Here is a 21387-nt window from a genome sequence, read left to right on the forward strand (position 1 = left end):
AGGAACACCTCTTTCAATCTCAGAATGTTTATTGACATAAAAAGCAGTACAAGACCAAGGAGATTGAGAAGGAGTTATTAACTTTTTATCTAGAAGAGATTGAATTTCTTTCTTACATAAATCTAAATATTCAAAATTCATCTGACAAGGTCTTGCCTTGGTAGGAATATTCTTTTCATCAAAACTTTCTTCATAAGGAAGAGAAACAATGTGTTTCTTACGATTCCAAAAAGCATTGGGAAAATCATTACAAATTTCTAAAGAGAATTGGTTATGAAGCAATTTAATTTTATCTTGTAGTTTATGATTTTTCAAAGTATCATCAATAGTTAAAGAATTTATCTCTTCTTTTAAAGAATTAATATGAAAGATTTTTCTATCAATATGATCTTGAATAGAATTTAAAATTTTTAAATAAGGTTTAGTAATAAACTGAAAGTGAATATTCTTACCTTCATAAGTACCAATTATACCTGTAGGATTTATAGAAATAATAGGATAGATTTTATAAAGAAAAGGTAAACCAAGAATGATTTGGGTAGAAAGGTTTTTTATTAAGAAGAAACTTGTTTGAATACAAGTCTTATTTTTACAAATATAGGCTTTTGGTAATTTATAATTAACCTGTAATTTTTCACCTCCTGCATGAGAAAGAGAATGTGAAGTTTTATGAAAATATTTTGAAGGTATTATTCCTTCTTGAATAACATTTAAATCTGCTCCACTATCAATTAAGGCAATAAAGTCTTTTTTATAATTATTATCAATTAATAAGGTTATTTTTGTATACCACTTTTGAGATTTTATTTTACTAAGAACAGATAAATGTTGTTCTTGGTCTGAAACATTATTAGAACTATTTTCTAACTCAGGCATTTCTAAATCAGAAATCCTTCTATTAAAACGAATATTCTCATGTTGTAAAATAACAACTTGCTGTTTAAGTTGATCAATTTCAATTTTTAAATTATCTAAAGTTACAGGAGTACTAACACTGTGTTTTTCTTTTAAAAGTTTTCTTATTTCTTTTAAAGAATAAGTCTGATCATTTTTCAAAAGATCAGTATAACTAGTAGAAGTTTTGTTATCAATATGATCAATTATAGAAGTACGAAGATTAGGATCTTTAATTAATTTTAAAAATTCAATAATTTTATCATCAGATAAAACATTAATACTTAAATCTTCAAATTGAGATTTTAACTTATAAAATTCATCATTATCATCATCATTGTTACTAATATAATTGCAACAATTAGAAGACTGACCTTGAATGCAATTATCACAATCTTCTGAAGAATCATTATCAAGATTAATAATATCATCAGTATCTGGACTAGAATCAGAAGTATGAGAATCTTCAGAATAATTTTTCATGACAATTTCATATAAAGTATTTTTAATATCATCAGAAATATCAAGAGATTTAATTTTCTCCTTAGCCCAACATTGATTAGCATAATGACCAGGTCTACCACATTTATGACAAGTAATTAAAGGCTTTTTATCCTTATTTTTTTTCCAAAATTGTCTTTTCTTCGCATCTTTTTTAGTATTCCGAAATTCTTTTCGTTTTTGTTTTTTCAATATTTGTCTTTCAGACAAATGTCTCTTCTTATGAGGTTTATCTAAAGATTTATGAATTTTCTTCTTGGGTATATCAATCCCAAATTGATCACAGAAATGACCAAGCTGTTTTCTTTCAAAAATATTTTGTCTTTTTAACTGATTATTTAATTTTAAATCATTACATAAAGATAATCCTTCCTGAATACAAGTACTTATTAAGTTACCATAAGTATAATTATCATACTGAATAGAAATATTATCTTTACGAAGAATTTTTCTAACTCTTTCAGCAAAGAGATGAGGAAGACCATCAATAAATTTGGCTTTCCATTGATTGTTATTACAATCCGGTAATTCATAAATTCTAGAAAGAAAAGTATCTTTATACCATCTGAAATCAGTAAGAGTCTTACATTTCATATTACTCAGAAGAGTTCTAATATTTTCACTATTATCAGTAAAACGACCAGTAAAATGTTCAATAATAGTCATTATAAGACTATAAACAACATTTTCAGTTTGATTATTATTCTCTATTTTAATAGAATCATAAATATCATTTTTCTGTTGTTGAGATAAATAATTATCCCACCAACCTTTAAGTTGGCCTGTAAAACCAGAAATAAGCATTTTTGCTATATTCTTATCAGTATTACCAGCACTTTTACAAACAGTACTATACATAAGCATTCTATGAGCAAGATTATAAATCTGCTTATCTGTTAAACTATCAGCATTCCATTCATAAATGCTTTTCCCATTATAACTATTTGTTATAATGTACTCTTGTTCTTCATTAAGAACATCCAAAGGAGTAGGACGAGAATAGTAGTAACGATTTTGAGTTGGCCTATCAGCCCATTTCATTTTTTGAATTTTATCTGTATCATCATCATCAGTATTATTATTACTAAATGATTCATTATTATTAATAACAGAAATATTCATATTTTTAAATTTTTCTGATAAAATTTTTTCAAATTCAGAAACAGAAGATTTAAATTTAAAATCTTGTATTTCTGGGGGAGATTGGATAGAAGAAGAAGCTATGGAAACTATATTTCTATCTTTCTTTTCTTCAATGTGAACATTAGGCTTGATCTGTTGTATGGCTAATAAAATATTATCGATATTCTTTTTTAAAGAAGTCAATTCTTCTCCTAAAAGAATAAGATATAAATTAGTATAATTTTGCTTTTCAAAAAGTTGATTAATATGATTGATAGTAACAGACAACATATCATCCTCAAATATTTTTGAAAACGCATTAAAATTTAAAACTTTTTCATTCTTTTCTATTTGAAAAGAATTCTGTGGAGGATACACAGATTTTTGAATATTTCCAGAAGAAAGTTTATAATTTCTTTCTATAACAGAAATATAATCAACAAGAAAGATTTTTATAAACCAGGGAACAAAATAAATCATTTTATTTTTTTCTGCACAATCTTTATAAAAAGTATTAATTATATATTCAAATTCTTTTTTGGAAAAACTCTTAAAATACCATTTTCTAAAAGATTTCCATTTATGATCACAGAATTCTTTATTAATCTGAGCTCTTGCTCTAGATCCTTTACTGAAATCTATTTTGATTGTACTATCCATTTAAACAAAATTTATTTCTGAGATAGTATCTGAATCTGTAATGTTCTGGACATTTCCATGAACAATATTATTTCTGTTTATAATAACCTCTTCAATATTTTTATTTTTAGAGAAATCAGATCTAACTTCTTCTCGAATTTGAGAAGTAGAAGCTCTAGAAGATTGAGGAATATCAATTATATAATCTAGAGGAGAAATATAAGATCTAACAGATTGAGATCTAGTAATAGGCAAATAATTTTTATTTTGAAATTGTATATTAACAGATCCTTCATTAGTCTGTATTACTTGTTGTAAATCCATATTCAAAATAGGATTTCTAGGAATAGAATTTTCAAAAGTCCACTTTGATGGAAAATCTATTTCTTCCCATTTAATAGATCTACGTGTAGTTATTTTAGATTTATTGAAATTAGTCTCAATAAGAACAGTTTCATTTTTCTTTTTGTCAATTCTTTTACACATCGGATTCAAAGTATAAAGAGGTTTATAATAAATACGATAACAAATACATATGACTTCTGTTCCAACAGAATAATTATAACCATGAGTCTTAACATTTAATGTTAAAGAATCTAAAATATTTATATCAGTTAATGATAGAGAAAGATTTGGATACACATCAAAATAAACTGGACCATGAGCCAGACTGGATTCAATTATTTCGATTAAAGATTGTTTCCAATTTAAATTTCTACCATCTCTTAAAGCTGCAATAAAGCTTTCAGGTAAACCTTCCAAAGTAAGAGGTCTAAAGGCAATTTGTACTAGACCTATATGAAGAAATTTATAATCTTTAGAAAATGTTAATATATCTTTTTCATTTAATAAATGAATAACCATCTCTTCATTATTAAGAGGAATTGATGACTCAGTAGTCTTAACAATTTGTTTAAGACCAATTTTTTCAAAGGTTCCTAGTTGATAGACCATTTTAGGTTCTATTTTAGGAATAGTCCATTTATTTAATAAATCAAGATTATGAGGAATATCATATTCTTGAGTAATACTGTTTTGAACAGTATTCTTAAATATTATTGAAATATGAGTAATGCATGCAATATTATAATTAAGATGTAATTTTCTCAATGTATACAACCATTCAATCGAGAGCGAGAGTACAGTAATGAATGTTAGCAAGGTTCTAAAAAAACGTGAATAAACGTGAGAGTGAAGTTTCAAATTTTTTAAACTTAAGTTAAAATGAAAATTCGATAAATTCGATATTTTTTGGATATGTATATCAAAAATTCGATCTTTTTTCCACCATACTTCTTTTCAAATACTAAAATTCTAAATTTGTACTATGTCGACCGTGAGGGTCGCATGACCGTGTGGGTCCTTGAAGTTGGTGTCTTCCACGTTTTGATATCATTGAAGATGGTTAACTGATATATCTGTTGTATGGATAATTAATATTAATGCGTACGAGAAAAAAAAAGGGAAAATAAAATGTGAAATTCATGTAAAAGGTAACCTGAAGCTAGGCCAAAGTTCACATTTTCTTCCATTCCCTGTCCCACCATAAATAATAATTCTCAATCATTGCCAATGGTAGAAGGAGACTTAACACACAAAATGTCAAATAAAAGCCGCTTTCATTCCACTAATTCCACGAAGACATATATTATTTTCAACCAGCAGTTGAAAAGGCTGAATATGTAGTTATCTTCCTAAAAAAAATATTCTACTCGTATTTAAAATGGACCAATATTATTTACATATATATAGACTTGATCCCTGCATCCTACGGTGCGAAGGATCCGTGTGCACCTGCGCCCCAAAACAACTCCGATTGCTTTGAAATTTTAACGGTAGAATCGTCTCGAAAATGCGAATCCAACGATGTATCATATATATCAATTTCAATCTCGATGGCCGAAATCGTGAAAATGACCGACGATTTATCTCAGATGAGATGGTCTAGAATGTCGCAAATCCCTACTCCTGTTGAAAGTTGGATCTCGTATAAAGTTTTAAATTTTAAGGTATGCTTGGATACAAATTGTTTGCGATGATAGATAATCAACTTTTGGGATAGATAAAATCATAAAATATGTGGATATTATATGTTACATCTAATGGATTCCTAGAAATGAAGATATATATATTCATTTACAATCTGTAGAAAGTCGAACCCCTTTTCAGTTTTTAGTAGATCAAAATCAAAACCTTGATATTTATAATCCATGATAATTGAGCAATATTTAATTCTCAACGAAATAAAAGATAAGATTTTTTGACCTGAAACCCAACCAAATAGCATCCGCCATTTGGATTTTTACGTGGAGCATTGCTGCGAATGGTCGGCAGTTGCGTTGACCTCAATTGTTTTTATTTTTTGGTCGCTTAATTAGGGCTGTGGGTTTTTGAATTTTATTATTTGACCCAAAACAAATAAAGAATTAAAATTTTATTTTCAGTAATTCAAATATATTTGACAACCCTCAACAAACATAACTCAGGCTCAGTTGAAAACTTGCAACTAACACTACAATTTTGAGATAACGATAATAATTTTACTTTTCACTCAAAAAATACAATACGTCATAAGCTGGACATTGAAATAAAAAACTGAAACTGATATTTTTTGTTGGAAATTATTAATTGAATGAATTGTGGAAGATATGAGCTTGACCCAAGTAGCTTGAAAAACTTGTCCCAAGTATTGCAAAATTCAAAATTTGGTGAAATAAATTGGAGAAAAATGGGGAAATGGTCGTCCCACATTGGAACAACTCCAATTTGTTGCTCACCTTAAATAACCCAAGTTTGGTTTATGAGATTGGGTCCTTAGGGCACCGGATGTTTTGTAAAGGGGCAAGACGCTAATCGATGCAACACGCGCGCGGCCGGCAGGCTCGGAGAGGCCTTGTGATCAATTATTTTTTTTGGATAAAATTTGGTTCAAGAATAATATTTTATTATTTTTGTGAGTTCGATCAATCGGTTAAAAAACAACCGACCAAGCGCACCATGGTTTGAGCGAGACATAATATTTACCAGAAGAGGGGCGCTCGATCGGTCAAAAATAACCGACCGAGTGCGCCTTCTACAGTCTGAAAAGCTGCGTTTCTTTCTGGGCTTTTTCTGTAATGGGTTGCATCCTTATGCCATAAAACGCGTTTTTTGAAGTCATAGTATAAATATATGACTTTTATAACGCAGAGAATAATCTGAAAAACATCTGATAACGTATACATCAAATTTCTACAAATTCTCTTTTAATAAGTTGGTCGATTAGAAGATTTGTATCACAAAATTAAATCAAAAATATTGATTCAATGAATAAAGTGAAAATTTATTATAGTAATGATTTTTTTTCCTGAATTGTTGCTAATGAAATTGAATTTATCAGGATTTTTTTGTGTGGGTCGTGCAAATTTGTGGCAAGTATTAAGTAACTGAACTCCTTCCGTTGAAACACATCACTAAAACTAGACGCTAAGACATAACACAAAACATAAATATTACCTATTGACATGAACACGATATATTTCTATTTACAAGTATTTTGATATAACTAATATTTATTATTGAAGAACAAAGATTCTAAAACATTATTATTTGACCAAAAGTTGTTTAACATTACAAAATCAAAATATTAATTTCATTAATGAAAAAAAAAGTGTTCATTTATGTAATTAACAAATTTCATCGCACCAAAGGATAATTTAAGTAAGTCCAAAGTTATACCATGATTTTAAATCGTTATTCTAAGTTACTGAGATTTTTTTTTTTGGTACAAATGTGATGACCCGAACTCGACTCTACAACTATTGGAGGACAGGTGAAGGACAGGTGAGACCAATTGAACTACAAGCTCGTCTCGATACTGAGTTATTATTATCATATAGTAAATATACTTTAAAAATTCGATGTTGAGTTTACTTGAATAAAAATACAAACCTATATTTCAAAATTTCAATTGTATTCCACAATCTCCCGAAAATTACTCTTCATATTCAGCAAAATCGAGCTATTTTTCGCCTATTTTTCTATGACAATGCGGTAATTTAAAAAATGCCCTAACCAACACACAACAGATCTCTTGGATTTAAAAAAACCTAAAAAACTAAATTTATTTATTTATTTTTGAACCCACAAATTAAATTTATTTAGAAAGCTAAATATTAAGCATTTTAGTGACATTTCTCGAAATTCAAATTAAAAAGTCAACTTATTTTCAAATTAAAATTTATCCCTCGACCATGCAAACAAATATACCCAAGGCAGGGGATTCAGTATATATAACTGTCAAGTTTTAGTAGGCAAAATTTGCTAAAAATAAATAGTTTTGATTACAATAATAATAGACAATAATAAATAAATATAGTTAAAAATGAGTTAAATCCAAAACGAATAATTAAAAAAAATGATGGCATATTCTTCACCAACTAACTAAATAAGTTGTGGTTTTGAATTGCCTTCACGGATCCAACCTGTCCCTCTTCCTTCATCTCTCTACAAATTTTGATAAAATCCAATCCCACTATTCATGTATACTTCTTCATCATCAAATTCAATCATTATTTCCTTCGATAATTTACATCTCCGCTTCCTTCCCAAATTTCCAATTTACTGGGATTTTCTCTGATTTTTCTTTTGGCAATTTTGCAGGATTTTTTTAAATTATAATTCTCTGGACAAGAATCTTAAATTCTGTTGAATTGTGTCCAAGTTTGTTTCTTTTGACAACTTGATCAGAGATCAGCTCGTGGGTTCTTGTAATTTACTGTGTATATTCAGTTATTTGACTTTGAGAGCTTGGAGGTTGGAAAGTTTGGAATTTTTGTTCGGGTTTTGAGTGTTGATCGTAGATTTTCTTTGTGTAATGCTGTACCTGAAGCAACCTGAGGGTGATTATGGGGTTTAGAATTCGGTAAGCAAGAGGGCTTCTGTGATTGATCATATTGAGTTAATTGATCCCCCGAGATTCGGGCTCGGGGATCGGGGAGGAGAGATATTCAATGGCGGATGTGCTGGAATATGTGCAGCAACAGAACGAGGAAGGGCAGCCTGATACTCCTCATTTGCCACCTCCCGAAGCAATTATGCAGAAATTCAGACTATATGAGACTCGATCGGTATAATTTTCTTATTTGACGTTGACACTTCTTGGTACCGTGAATAGTTCAAGTGTGATCTTTCTTTTGGTAAAATGGAATAAAGATTTGATTTTGGTTTGGAAGTATTAACACTGGCACTTACAGACTTACGGTTATGTATAATGCTCGATGTTGCTGCGCTCAAGTTTTTGCAGTTGCTTGTTTTGTGATATACAGCGATTTGTTTAGATTTTTCCTTGCTTTCTTGATAGTCAATTTGAGAAGAAAATGTTTCAGAGTAAAATTACTGTTGGATCTCATTATGTCGAGCTGAAGTAGCCTCTTGCCTAAAACTCCTTCATTTGAAGGTTAGCTCAATCAGCAAGCTGTAGAAGTGCAACATATCTTACTCTTGTAAGAAATTTAGGACGGATTTGAAACTTTATGCACTCCGAATCTCTGATCACCTCCCTGTTCTCTGGTTTGACACACGTGTTTGAGCTAAAATATTTTTTCTATTTTTCTTACTGAAATGGTTGTCATCATATGCTATAAAGGCTACCATTAGCACTTGAAAGTAAGTAAATATTCATCGTCTTCTATTGATTGCCTTCCGTCGGATATAAACTGTGGCCTTTGTGAACACCGGTAATACTTTGTAATTATTTTGAAGTATGCATTTACCTGGCTTGTCATAGTAATTCTAGCACACAAAGAATGCATACTTAGTTTGGGTTGCTTGTTTCCTTTATTTGTCTTCGCTAATATTAAAGAATCCATGTAACTTTGTTCGTCTGACAACTTTTTTTTTTTTGGCTATATTTCCCTCTTTTTTGTAATTTTGGTTGCAGAATTTTTATATGGTAGGCAGGGATAAAAGTAGATCGCATTGGAAAGTCCTGAAAATTGACAGATTGGAGCCCTCAGACCTCAACATTTGCGAAGATCCTACCACATATACTGAAAGGGAGTGCTCTGACCTACTGAGAAGAATACATGAAGGAAACAAGTCCACAGGAGGACTAAAGTTTGTCACTACTTGCTATGGCATTGTTGGTAGGTAGATCGCTGCATAATTCTGTATTTCTGTACTATGCAGGTAATGGCGGTTAGTCCTGATCATTTTTCTTTTCTTATATATTTCAGGATTTATTAAATTTCTGGGGCCTTATTACCTGATTCTAATCACAAAAAGGAGGCAAATTGGTGCAATCTGTGGTCACAATGTGTATGCCATCTCCAAATGTGAGATTATCCCCCTACCAAATTCTGCAGTTAGATCCAACATGGTTGTCTATCAAAACGAGAACAGGTTATCAGCTTTCTGCATTTGGCATATGCTTGTCCATGTTTCTTTTTATCAGTTTCCTAAGTTCTTTTTCACGTTCTTTTATTACACTTGGAGGAGCAATGGTGCATCCTTCTCGTTTTCATTCATTTTTTCCTAACATCTTTACTGAAACATGTAAATGTTGATGTGCTGAAAGACCACTTCGGTAACCCCTTCTCTTCAACCAAAAACCGTCTCAGTTTCAATTCTTTTACCAGTCTCCCCCTTTTTTCCAAAATTTTTCAGAGAAAAGTATTTCATTAATGTGAAAAAACTTTACCTAGAGTTGTCGGTTTGGTTGAAATGTAGTGTTCTTTATGCTTCCCATTGAATTGGAAAAATGTATCTTAATTACTCATCATCGCCTAGCAGGGTAGCGTTTGAGATCGATTCCTTTGGGGCCTGATACTAAACCACTTTTGTCATGGCAGCCTTGGTGCCTCAACTCATTGTGGTCAATGACCTTGGGAACTTCTTTTTTATGAATGTATTTTGACCTTTTTTTGAAAAATAACTTGGACAATGAAAAACCGTAAATGACTCCAAGTTTTGTTTGATTTGAGTGAGGCTTGGTGCAATTGATTGAAAGATTCGCACTAATCTATATATTCTTCTTGCAGCTACCAAACTTAATTATAGCATATGGTGATAAAAAATCTCTCTGTGTTAATTTATCTTTGCCATTTTTAATTTTGTGTAAAGGAGTCTTTACGTGAGGAAGAGTTCCAAGAATCTGAATGACAGTGTTAGCTATCCTGAAATCATGATAAAAATGGTAGTCTTGTTACGGTAGTTTGTTATCTTCATTTCATAGGGGGAGTACCCAAAGGGAGGAGGATGAAATAGATAGTTTGGAGTCGTTTTGGCCTTTGGGAGATAAAAAGGTAGTCTCGGTGTTATTTTATGGCTTGTTTTTTTTTAGCCATGATTATAAGAGGAGTGAGATAGGTTAAAATTTTGCTGTGTAACATATATTTAATTATACTTGCATATATAATTAAGTATTATTGGGAATTAAATTTAATAATTATGTTGATAAGTGTATAAGTTGAGAAAAATGGAGTCGTGACATTTGTGTTGTTTTAGGGAATGGAGAATAGGTTTAGGTAGATAAAACCAAACTGAGGGTGCGGTTTTTCTTTTCTCTCTGATACATAACCTAACCTTCTCATCTCACAAATGATTTTGCTCTTAGTTAGAAGATATTTGAGTCCTTTTAAGATAAAATTATTTCAATGAATTTATAAGTAAATTATATATCCACACGACTTATGGCAAAGAAAAACTCTTATTTAGCATAGCCCCTCCCCCTCCCCCAGTTAGTGTGTGCTATGCAATTATTGTTTCTAATTTGGAGATCATATTTTCTTCTCTATCATTTTCACGTTCTTTTGGTATATGCTTTTGGTAGACAATAAGAAATTTGGTGTTCATTAGGTGTGGCTTGAATAGATTCATGAAAAACTGTATACTTGATTGGTAAAGTGAGAAAAGTAGAAAATTATTGAAGCCACTGATGTTACCAATTACCTGGGAATTGTGGAAAGTAAGAACTATTGGAACTTCAAAGGAGTACAAAGGGATGGTCGAAAACCAAATACTGGGTTGCGATTGGTGGCAACAAGACAAGTATCTTTAAGGAACCCCATTTGGTATATTACTAAGTGGACAACTTTATATTAGTCTAGGTCAACATTTGTATAAAGTGTATGTGCATGGAAATCAAGTTAGGTTGTCAATTTAAATATTTGAAGCCTGAGAGGATGTCCTATCTGCCCTCCAACTGTTCAAATCGATCTATATTAATGATTTTGTTTCTCATGGAAAAAGATGAAAATGGTAGCCTTTGACCTTGTAAATGCTTATTGAAACTTTTTCCCCATCTTCTTCCGATGGAACACTTGTTCGATTAAGATTGTGCTAATTAAGTATTGGTATTTTTTTGGCTTCATAGGTACAAGAAGCTCCTTTGTATGGTGGACCTGACAAAGGATTTCTTCTTTAGCTACTCTTACCATGTGATGAGGAGTCTCCAGAAGAACACTTGTGATAACAAGACTGGGAAAGTTTTGTATGAAACCATGTTCGTATGGAATGAGTTTCTTACTCGTGAAATACGAAATATCCTTCAGAATACTATATGGACTGTTGCATTGGTCTATGGGTTTTTTAAGCAGGTGAGGTTCTGAGAGTTTATCATTTCAATTTATTCTTTACCAAATCTGTTTAATGTGATTGCTCCACAATTCACCGAGTACAAAAATAATGCAGCTACTCTTTCATTCGGAAGTTAAATTGAATTTCATTTACTCTTATTTCGCTTAAACTTAAAGTTATTCTTCACCGAAATGATATTACCACATTCTAATGTTTGAAAATAAATTAACTGCTGGTTTATATCTACGAGTATCAAGGATTTGTCGTGATGTTGATAATTGATGAATTACAGGCTACACTTTCTATATCAGGGCGGGACCTCACGCTAACATTAATTGCAAGGCGTTCACGGCATTATGCTGGCACAAGGTGAAATTACCCTTTTGTGTGATGGAAATTTGGAGTTATCTGTTAGTAATTTAATTCCAAGTTGTACTCTCGTTCTGACTGTTGCATCCTTGCTTGGCATCCATTAGACATACGAGCGAGGGATCGTTGTATATCCTCCTAATAGGGTTGAACAGCTCGATCAACTAGTGATCCTATTTTGGGAATCTATCTACTTTACATTGTACATTTTCACACCTTACATATGCTGGCTGGTTCGTGATCCTTAGAAGTTATTTATGTTGTCTTTTTATTTTTCAATTGGTTTTTTTTTCTCTATTCATGCTTGAACATATATCTTAGCAAGCGGTCGTATTTTTTTATCCTAAACTAGCCCTTAAGCAGCAATTTATTTTGGATTCTCGAGAGAGAAATTAAGATCTTTATCCTCTACTCTGAACTCTCCTTCCTTGCTGCAAATCCCACCAAATACCAATAGCCGATGTTTTGTATTTTCTCGCTGTCTATTATGTTTTGGGTTGGCTTAGTCAGTCGAGGGCTACCAAGTTTATTTAAAATACAATCTATGAGCTAACCTATGAGGCTATGAGTCTCAACGTCGAAACTCATTGGAGATCGAACTTGAATAAAATATCATCAGCTCATGCTAGGCATACGTTTGCCAATTTTAATTCTGAAGCCCCTAATTTGAGCCACTGTTCACTCAATCTCTAGCGTGAAATTTGTTTGCTTGTAAAGGATACAACAGAGAATATTTAGAAGTTTTAATAAAGAGGATAAATGTTGAAAATAAGATAGTAATTGAACTTGGATCAGTAGCTTTGTGGCATCTGTTTATAGTGGAGCTTTAGAAAAATGAGCTCGACGACCTTTGCTATGTCCATGCACACAGTATTTGGATGATAAGATTATAATATAAGGACAGGAATTGCTTTTGCTAACCAAGCGTACCTTTAGTGTTAGGATTACTAAGTTACTTGAGTCTGCCATTTCCACGTGGCATTCTTCTTCTTTTGCTATATCTGTTTTTCTTTTTTGTTTTGTCATTGTGAAAGGTGTAAGAATCCAACCAAGTAATGGTGATCTATTGTGATTAACATGCATCCTGACATTTAACTGACAACATAGAAAGTCAGAAAAACCGCATTATTTTTTTCAAAGAGCTTGATTAATTGTCTTGTGGGAGAAACTGTAACTACAATGGCGTAATAAAAGTCTGGAATTACTTCTCTTCTGCAATCTCGCAGTCTTACTCTTCTCATCTGATATATTTATCAGTGGTTATCATCTGTTTTCTTGACTGTATGCTATTTACTTTAAAATTCTACGTTTTTGGCTTAGTTTATATTATTTCCATCCCAACATCATTGGTTTGATTGTCTTTATGATTTTGGATGGTATTCGAGAGTTCTTGGTTGGCTTTTCTTCTTTTTTCCAACCTCTTATGTGAATCTTCTAAATTCTGTAAATGAAGATACCTAAGAAGGGGTGTCAACGAAAAGGGCCGAGTTGCAAATGATGTTGAGACAGAGCAGATGGTAGTGGAGGATGTTTCTGAAGGATTGCCAATTCAAATTAGTTCCGTGGTTCAAAATCGTGGGTCAATCCCCTTGTACTGGTCGCAAGAAACTTCCCGCCTCAACCTTAAGCCTGATATTATATGTAAGTGGCATTCATATCTTCGTATTTTTTCAAAAAAAATTGATATTTATGTAAATTGTGTTAGCTTACTTTTCATGTTTGTATGGTTATTTGTTCTCTAGTATCAAAGAGGGACCAGACATATGAGGCAACGAGGCTTCATTTTGAAAATCTTAACAAGAGATACGGAAATCCTATCATTATTCTAAATTTGATTAAGGTAGGGGGATTTTATGGTTTGGTTTTACTCTCAAGAGTGTTACATCTGAATTGATGTGTACCTTAATATGTGAGGCCTATTAGAAAATTATAAGTGCTTTGGCAACCACAATCAGCTGAAGGTCTTTTTCTTACCATGCTTTCCTAAATGACTCTTCTATGAACAATCATACGAGCCACCTGACAAACTTCTTTCTCAACAGACAAATGAAAAGAAGCCTCGAGAGTCCATTCTCCGCACTGAGTTTGCGAATGCTATTGAAGTCATTAACAATGATCTGCCTGAGGAGAATCGACTTAAGTTTCTGCACTTGGATTTGAACAAACATTCTCGGAGGTGCATATTGTTTATCCTTTGAAACAATGCTGCTTTTCCTTTTTGGAATAATGGGCTAATTTCTAATTTTTTTCTCTGATTTTCCACCAGTAATGCTACAAACGTTTTGCTACTCTTGGGAAAGGTGGCGGCATATGCGATAACACTGACAGGTTTCTTTTATTGTCAAATAACACCGGTGTCGCTATCTGAGGGGCATCTTAATATGCCTAATTTCAAGTGAGTCCGTCGTTCCATCTGGCAACAATGTTAAAATTGTTTGGTGCAACAATTGTTTTCTTTTTGTTCTCCACTGCAAAGTGTGCCAATATTATTGCATAGTTGTCAATCACCTTTGGAGCATATCTTTTGCCTGTAATTTTTGTCATTGGTTAACACCGGAAATCAGAGTACTTATGATATTGGCAATGAGCATTTTTTTTATAGTACTTTGACCAAAATTATGTTGGTGTTAGTTTTGGTGGCTAGAATTTGATGCCTATTAAAGCTGTAAATAAGTGTGAGACAACTCTATCTCATGGATTACCTATTTTCTTGCTTTTGGATTCCATGTCTTTAGTAGTTCAAGGCCCTTATGAATAATGCTTATTTGTCGCAGGAACGTTGACATGTTCAACAATAAATATTCTAACACAGTTTTTGAGAAGCATAACGATGATGAGCATGGGGATTCTGATAACTTGGATGTGAAATCTTGTGGAGGCTATGGCATTTCTAATAGCAATCTTTCTTTCAATCCTCCAATGTTGCAAAAAGGAGTTCTCCGGACTAATTGCATAGATTGTTTGGATCGCACTAATGTGGCGCAGTATGCTTATGGCTTGGCTGCTCTGGGGAGTCAGCTGCGGGGGTTAGGAGTAATAACCTCATCAAAAATAGACCTTGATGATCCTTTGGCTGAGGAGTTGATGAGTTTTTATGAGAGAATGGGTGACACTCTTGCTCATCAATATGGTGGATCGGCTGCTCACAACAAGGTTAGCTACATTTTGAGTTCTGTCCTAATTTTAGGTTGATAGGGCGAAGCTATTGCTTTACCATTTCCTTCTTCGTGGTATATTTGGAAGTAATTTGATTCTCTTGCTGATTACATTATATTGAAAATTAGTTAGAGTTGGAATCGGTCTAGTCATCTTATCAGTAAAACGTTGTGTGCAAATATGGATCTTCAAGTGGGCAGATGTTTCTTCACCTTTGGTATTTTGTAGTTCTTGATATAAAGTTTGTATTTCTTACCACCTTTCATGTAGAGCCGGTGAAAGTTTTTTTCCTGGTTATTGGATTTTTCAAAGTGCCAGAATTATTATATATACATATTTATAATAAATGAGATCCTTCAATGATTAGATGTTTTTGATATTTGAAATATCGCAATGATCTAACAAACAAATTGTAACTCTTAACACTGTCTGTGTACTGTTACTGTTACCTGTCTTTGACATGTTCTCCAAATACAATGTGTTCTGTAGTTTTGCACATTGATATCACAGAATGAGAAATTCTTTTGCGGGTCAATTGTTTTACTAACAATTTTTCTGACAGGGATTTTGATAAGTCTGTTGACATTTTAAGATTTCACTGTCATAGATATTCTCTGCCAGAAGAGGTCAATGGAAAGCTGCCAGAGAGTCCCAGGAATTTTTTCGAACTCTTCAAAGATATTACAGTAATGCGTACATGGATACAGAGAAACAAAATGCAATTAATGTGTAAGTTGTCATTCATATAATGCACCCTCAGAAATGTATTTATTGATAGAGATTAAACGTGCAATGATAATTGCTGCCATTTTGGGAATGTTGTGTATGTGTAAGCTTAATACCACGCTCCTCTTCCTGGCTTGCAGGAGTTTAAGAAAAACGATTCTGCCCCTTTCAAAAATGTTTCTCGCATGTATTATTTATTTTGACGATCAATTCGTGTTTAGTTAGTAATGTTTTCACTTAATATCTTCAATGGTAATATCTATGCAGATTTCTGGGTCATTTTCAACCTCAACCCGGTAAACCTGATGTTTGGGATCTTGATTCAGACCAGCACTACACCATGGGAAGACTCGAACAATTAAATTTCGATTTGCGTGGAAGGTATATGTAGTAGTCCTAGCTTTGTTTCTGTCAATTTACTTCCTGCATTGTCATATACCTGGTGAACGTCATCTAAATATTCCTTTTCAATGTTTTTGGCACACATTATAACACAACTATTAGATTGTTCGATGGTCACAGAATTTTTAAATTCACATCAGATTGGGATGGTATTAATTGGAGATGACAAATCATCCCTTCTTAAAAAAGTAGGGTAATAACCTTAATGGGTGTAAAATTGAAGTTTTATGTTGTGAACTCGTATCACAACAATCAAATCATACCCTGTACATATCATAATCTCAATAATATGAAATAGAATCCCAGATATATTTTTAATGTCTAGCAGATCGTCAAGAAAAAAATGGTGCATGAAAGCTTGGTTTTCTCATATGAAATGTCCTTTTCATGTTCAGGTCCCCTATTAAAAGATCATGGTCAGACGGGAATATTCTTCATGAAAGTCTCTCACCCACATCAACCTTGAACAGCAATCAAGGTTTTTCTGATGCTCATTTCTCCCGCACATTAATAGGAGGGAGCAAAATGCTCTCTGAGTCAACACGAGAAATATCAACTTCTGAAAGCGAGCTAGCATGTTCAAGGTGCTTCTCTTTTTTATTATTGAGTAATCAGTTTCTGGGCTCATTAGTGTGTGATGACCTGAAAACTTTGGATTTGCTTCACCAGTTACGTGCAACCAGCGACTGCAACTTTGTCTGGTTTTAAAGTTACAAAAATCGGTGATAGTACTAGATGAATCATTTTGCTCTTCCTTGTTTGTGAAGATGGAAATGCGTGAGGGGCTTTTGAGGCTCCGGTTATTGAAATTAAATCATACCATACACATACCTGGCTCCGGCCTATTCCAAATTTTAACTGGCCGTATCCACAACACCCTACAGTTCTGTGTTTGTGTATGGCTGAACCAGACCCAAACTGTAGTTCTCAGCATCCTTGCCCTAATTTCTATTTATCCCGTCTATACAAGTGTATGTGTATGCACACAGGTGTATTTTTATTACGTTCTATTAGTTTGTATTGGAAAAAGAACCATATTTTACTTTCATTATGCATGCTCATAAGTAATCATAAATAGAGCAGCAAAGAGAAGTGGATACTTTAGCGGGAAAGGAGACACGTTGACAATTGGTGCCATTGACAAGAGGGAGGAAGTGAGAGGACACCCTTTGTGGATATTGGTTTCCTATGGGGATTGGGGTGTTTGTATATATTTGGAGAATTTGGCAATGGGTATTTGGTTTGAAACAGTCTTGATCCATACCTATATAGAAATTTTTGGTGGGTCTATGTCCACTACAGGAATCTCACAAGGTCTGTACCCGAATCTGGACCTTTCTTACACGCCCTCCGTCCTTTCTCCAACCTATTTGATCCTTATTTATTTAAATATTTAAGTACTCCGTGGCATCAACTGCAGGTTTTTGTGCATTTTGATCTATAAAGGGCCCTCTATCCTTTCCCTTACATGTCTCAGTGTTCTGTCTGCAGAGATGCCGCTTCGGTTCCTGCCAGGGAGCTCTTTGCTGCCATACAAATGAATAAATACCTTGAGAATGAAAATGGGGAAGCAGTTGATTGCTCAAACTTTGTCGATTTAGATTGGCTGTCTACTTCTGGAACTTGTGAGGAGGAGTTGTTGGAGAGGTAGTTTTTCTACTGGTACTGGCTTGAATCTTTTGCTTATATTATTAACTTAAAAATATACAGGATGAAGGACAGCCACCCTGTGGTTTGGCCTAATTACAAGTATTGCCCTTAATTTTTAATCTCTTACTGTAAGAGCCGGAGCAGTGAGTGTAACTTTTAGAACTTGGGCACTTTATATAATAATTAGACCGAACCTGTTGAGGTGGTTAGTGTAATTTATTACTAATTTAAAGATGATACTATTGACCCTGTTACCGTTTAAATTAAAGAAATGAGCATCAAGTGCATTCTTGTCTGGTAATTGAAAGTGTCTTTTTTTTCTTTATTTAATAAGATGCTGTGATAGCTCTTTGTCTTACAGATGATAGTACTTGGTTAATATCTCTTCAAACACTTCTACGAGATTCAATAACATGGTATCTGATCCTGGAGTTGGTATCATGATAATGTGCTGACAAACAGCATTGAGAAAAGGGTCTATAAACTTTCTATAGTTGATAAATGCGTAATTTGGGGTTGTGTGTGGATATTGTGAAGTAAAGGTTGTTTTGAAGCTAAATTTATTTTCTCATTATACCCAGGTCAATGCTGACGGCCTCTCCGATTGCTGTACTGTCATCAGAAAATGTCGGGAATGAAATGGTTGGTGAAACATCTTTGTCCACCATTGATTGTGGAACTAGCTCAAGGGTTAGTAGCAGTTTCGACCAATCATTAAGTTCCAATGATAATAAATCGAAATGTGTTTAAGACGATTCAATATCATATTTATTAATGACATTTAATTTACCAAGTTTGTTAGCTGTCAGCAGTACAGTTGCTCCTACTATGCTTGATTCAGAAACTAGCTTTATCAAAACTATCTGTTATTTGTCTCCCATATATTTTTTAACATAGCTGGGTAACTGGCCTACGATAGAGCAATTGATGAGCACAAAACATATTGATGTTACTTGTTCCCCAAACATTTTAACTCGCGTAAAGTTCAAACATGTTTTCCAAATTTTGTAACATGGTTTGAAATGTCTTGCTTCTATATCTACACTCGATTTGAATACCGATTGTTGTATCATGTAAAATTATTGTAGGAACAGGAGCTGAGTGGAACTGAGTTGTGTGATGGTGAAGTACAGGATAATGAAGTTGGCAAGGGATTTTCAGATAATTTTGCACATTGGGTGATGAACGGTGAAACATTGTGTCATTGAGAAGTTCGGTTCTGCATCAATAATTTTAACAATAGATACTGGAAGAGCCCATTCATGGAGGGAAGATGCGAAGGTTTATGAAGAATTTAGAGCATGTGCAGAAATGGAATATGTTAAATCCGTTTTCGTGGTTCGGCTATTCTCCAGTTAAAGCCACCACCCTCGGTTCCACCTTGATATCTACAACTAGAGACCTCGGTATGATCTCAAAGGCTGCAAAAATCACGTAGGTAAAATAGTTTTAAGATTCTTTCCAGCAGTCTCTATGACTTGACTCTTTTGAGATATTCCAAATTATCTTCATGTAACTGCTGCCTAGGTAATAAAGTCTGATATCCTATGATGTAAATATATTGTAGTGATAGGTCATTGATTCTTTACATTGATTCTGTTTTTTACCTTGTGAAAATGGTCGACATTGTGAATAAGGTTTGAAGCGTAAACTTGGTTACTGATGCCTATGGAGAGGTCGACGTGATATTCGTGTCTCTGCTTCTTGTTCGAGAAAACTTCTGTATGACTGTATTGAACTGGATCCATAGTGCAATGGCCCTTCAAATTCTAGAAAAGGCTCTAGTTTCATGAATTTTGCAAGTGTCTTTGAACATTCACCTGAGAGTATATCTGTAGACCTTTCAGTATTTGTGTTGAGTTTTAAGATGCACATAAAAATATTCCAAGTGGAATTGTGCCAAGTAAATCCTTAAAGGTTTTAGGTTGAGAAAATTCTTGAATGTCGTCGATTGTTATCAGAAGATCGTTTAGTGGATTATTTTATCAGCACACGTACGAGAATCTGAATCTCACACTTGCTGGTTGGTGTATTGTGTGTGATCTTGAAGTTTTCAGACGGGGCTTATGCCTGGGTTCCAGAGAACCTACTCAAGCTTTATTAGAATGGTCGATGACGATCGCAATACTTGCATTCTACTCCCGCATGCGTAGCGATTTGATTGCAACTATGCCCTTCTGCTAGATGTAACAATTGCACAAAAATATTTACAGAAATGAAATAAATTAATGTACAAATTTGATTTTAATTTGAGTGACTACCCGAGCTCGAATTATATGTGTTCGAGTTCGCCTTGATCATGAAGTTCCAGTTGAGGTTTTTGTTCCTAATTTCCATATAGCTCGAGTATATTTGACACATCATTGTGTGATGTTTTATATTTATGATCATTTTATTTTAGATTTTTTTTTCTCTCGTAGTAATAATTTGAGAAAAGTGGGAATCTCATATGCGGTGTAAAAATTGTTGTACAAATTTGGTTATACATATAGCATTACTTTTGTGCTTATGATATGTCGGTGTTGGTTCACATCCCAGAGGTTCTTTGCTTTTTGAAGTTTGAAAAAGACCTTAACTTTATGTTTTAATGACGTCATAATTTCCAACGGGATGCATGCCAGCTTGAATTTTTTTGACACCCTTCGTCGACTAAAATTTCGAGAAAAAAAAGAAGAAGATGTGTTTGCTCTGAAGATTTGAAATCAATGAATTTAAATGTATTTTTTGTTCAGATAACGTACAAAAAAAAAGTAAATTAAAAATTCAAATTATTAGTTTTACTTAATTACATTGTAACTATACTATTCTCGTCGTCGTGGTGGATTTCAAATCCTTATAATATCCAAGTCATATTTTGAAAGTTCATTGTGATTAACACAACCCAAGAGTAAAGTTCTTTTCTTTAATCTTTAAATAAGAAAATTAAAAAATTAAATTAAAAATAACACAACCCTAGTGTAAACAAGAAGTACATGGATTTGAGTTTCCTTTATTTACAATGAAAATAAACTCAAAATTCCTTATATTAATTACCAAATAAAATCAAACCTAACCCCAGCCAGTATTTTATTTTAATTTTAATCGACACACCAAATTGGGAAATGAATCTCGGCATTGATAGAGGAATAGTCGATGCCAGGCACACGACTCGTACGGGTTTTTTTTTTTTTTTTTTTTTCATGATAACATTTTATGTAAGTGACATAGTTAAGATCCAATTGAGCGGCCGCATGACTTTAAAGAATTGAATTATATAATTATTAGTATATTAATTATACACAAATATTTTAAGATCCATAATATAGAAATATATATATATTTGGATATTTAGAATTGATGCTCATATTGGACATTCAAGACCAAAAACGTGAC

At 33.0% G+C, this 21387-nt stretch overlaps 1 protein-coding gene across 2 annotated transcripts; it reads left to right on the forward strand.

The window, feature by feature from the left end:
• The first annotated feature begins 7574 nt into the window (after nucleotides 1–7574).
• Nucleotides 7575–19666, forward strand: LOC140886486 (phosphoinositide phosphatase SAC3-like). 2 transcript variants are annotated; one of them, XM_073293073.1, is made up of 17 exons: nucleotides 7575–7677; nucleotides 7798–8264; nucleotides 9077–9281; nucleotides 9372–9537; nucleotides 11510–11732; nucleotides 12005–12081; nucleotides 13535–13722; nucleotides 13824–13921; nucleotides 14124–14257; nucleotides 14348–14476; nucleotides 14856–15234; nucleotides 15845–15966; nucleotides 16231–16344; nucleotides 16761–16949; nucleotides 17857–18012; nucleotides 18597–18705; nucleotides 19104–19666. In XM_073293073.1, the coding sequence occupies exons 2-17, from the start codon at nucleotides 8148–8150 to the stop codon at nucleotides 19221–19223; spliced, it is 2526 nt and encodes an 841-aa protein (XP_073149174.1). In that variant the 5' UTR covers nucleotides 7575–7677; nucleotides 7798–8147; the 3' UTR covers nucleotides 19224–19666. The 2 variants fall into 2 exon arrangements, with proteins under 2 accessions (XP_073149174.1, XP_073149173.1); XM_073293072.1 differs by having other exon boundaries at nucleotides 7601–8264.
• Nucleotides 19667–21387: the final 1721 nt, after the last annotated feature.

Source organism: Henckelia pumila, chromosome 3, assembly GCF_033568475.1.
Source record: "Henckelia pumila isolate YLH828 chromosome 3, ASM3356847v2, whole genome shotgun sequence".
Lineage (NCBI taxonomy): Eukaryota > Viridiplantae > Streptophyta > Magnoliopsida > Lamiales > Gesneriaceae > Henckelia > Henckelia pumila.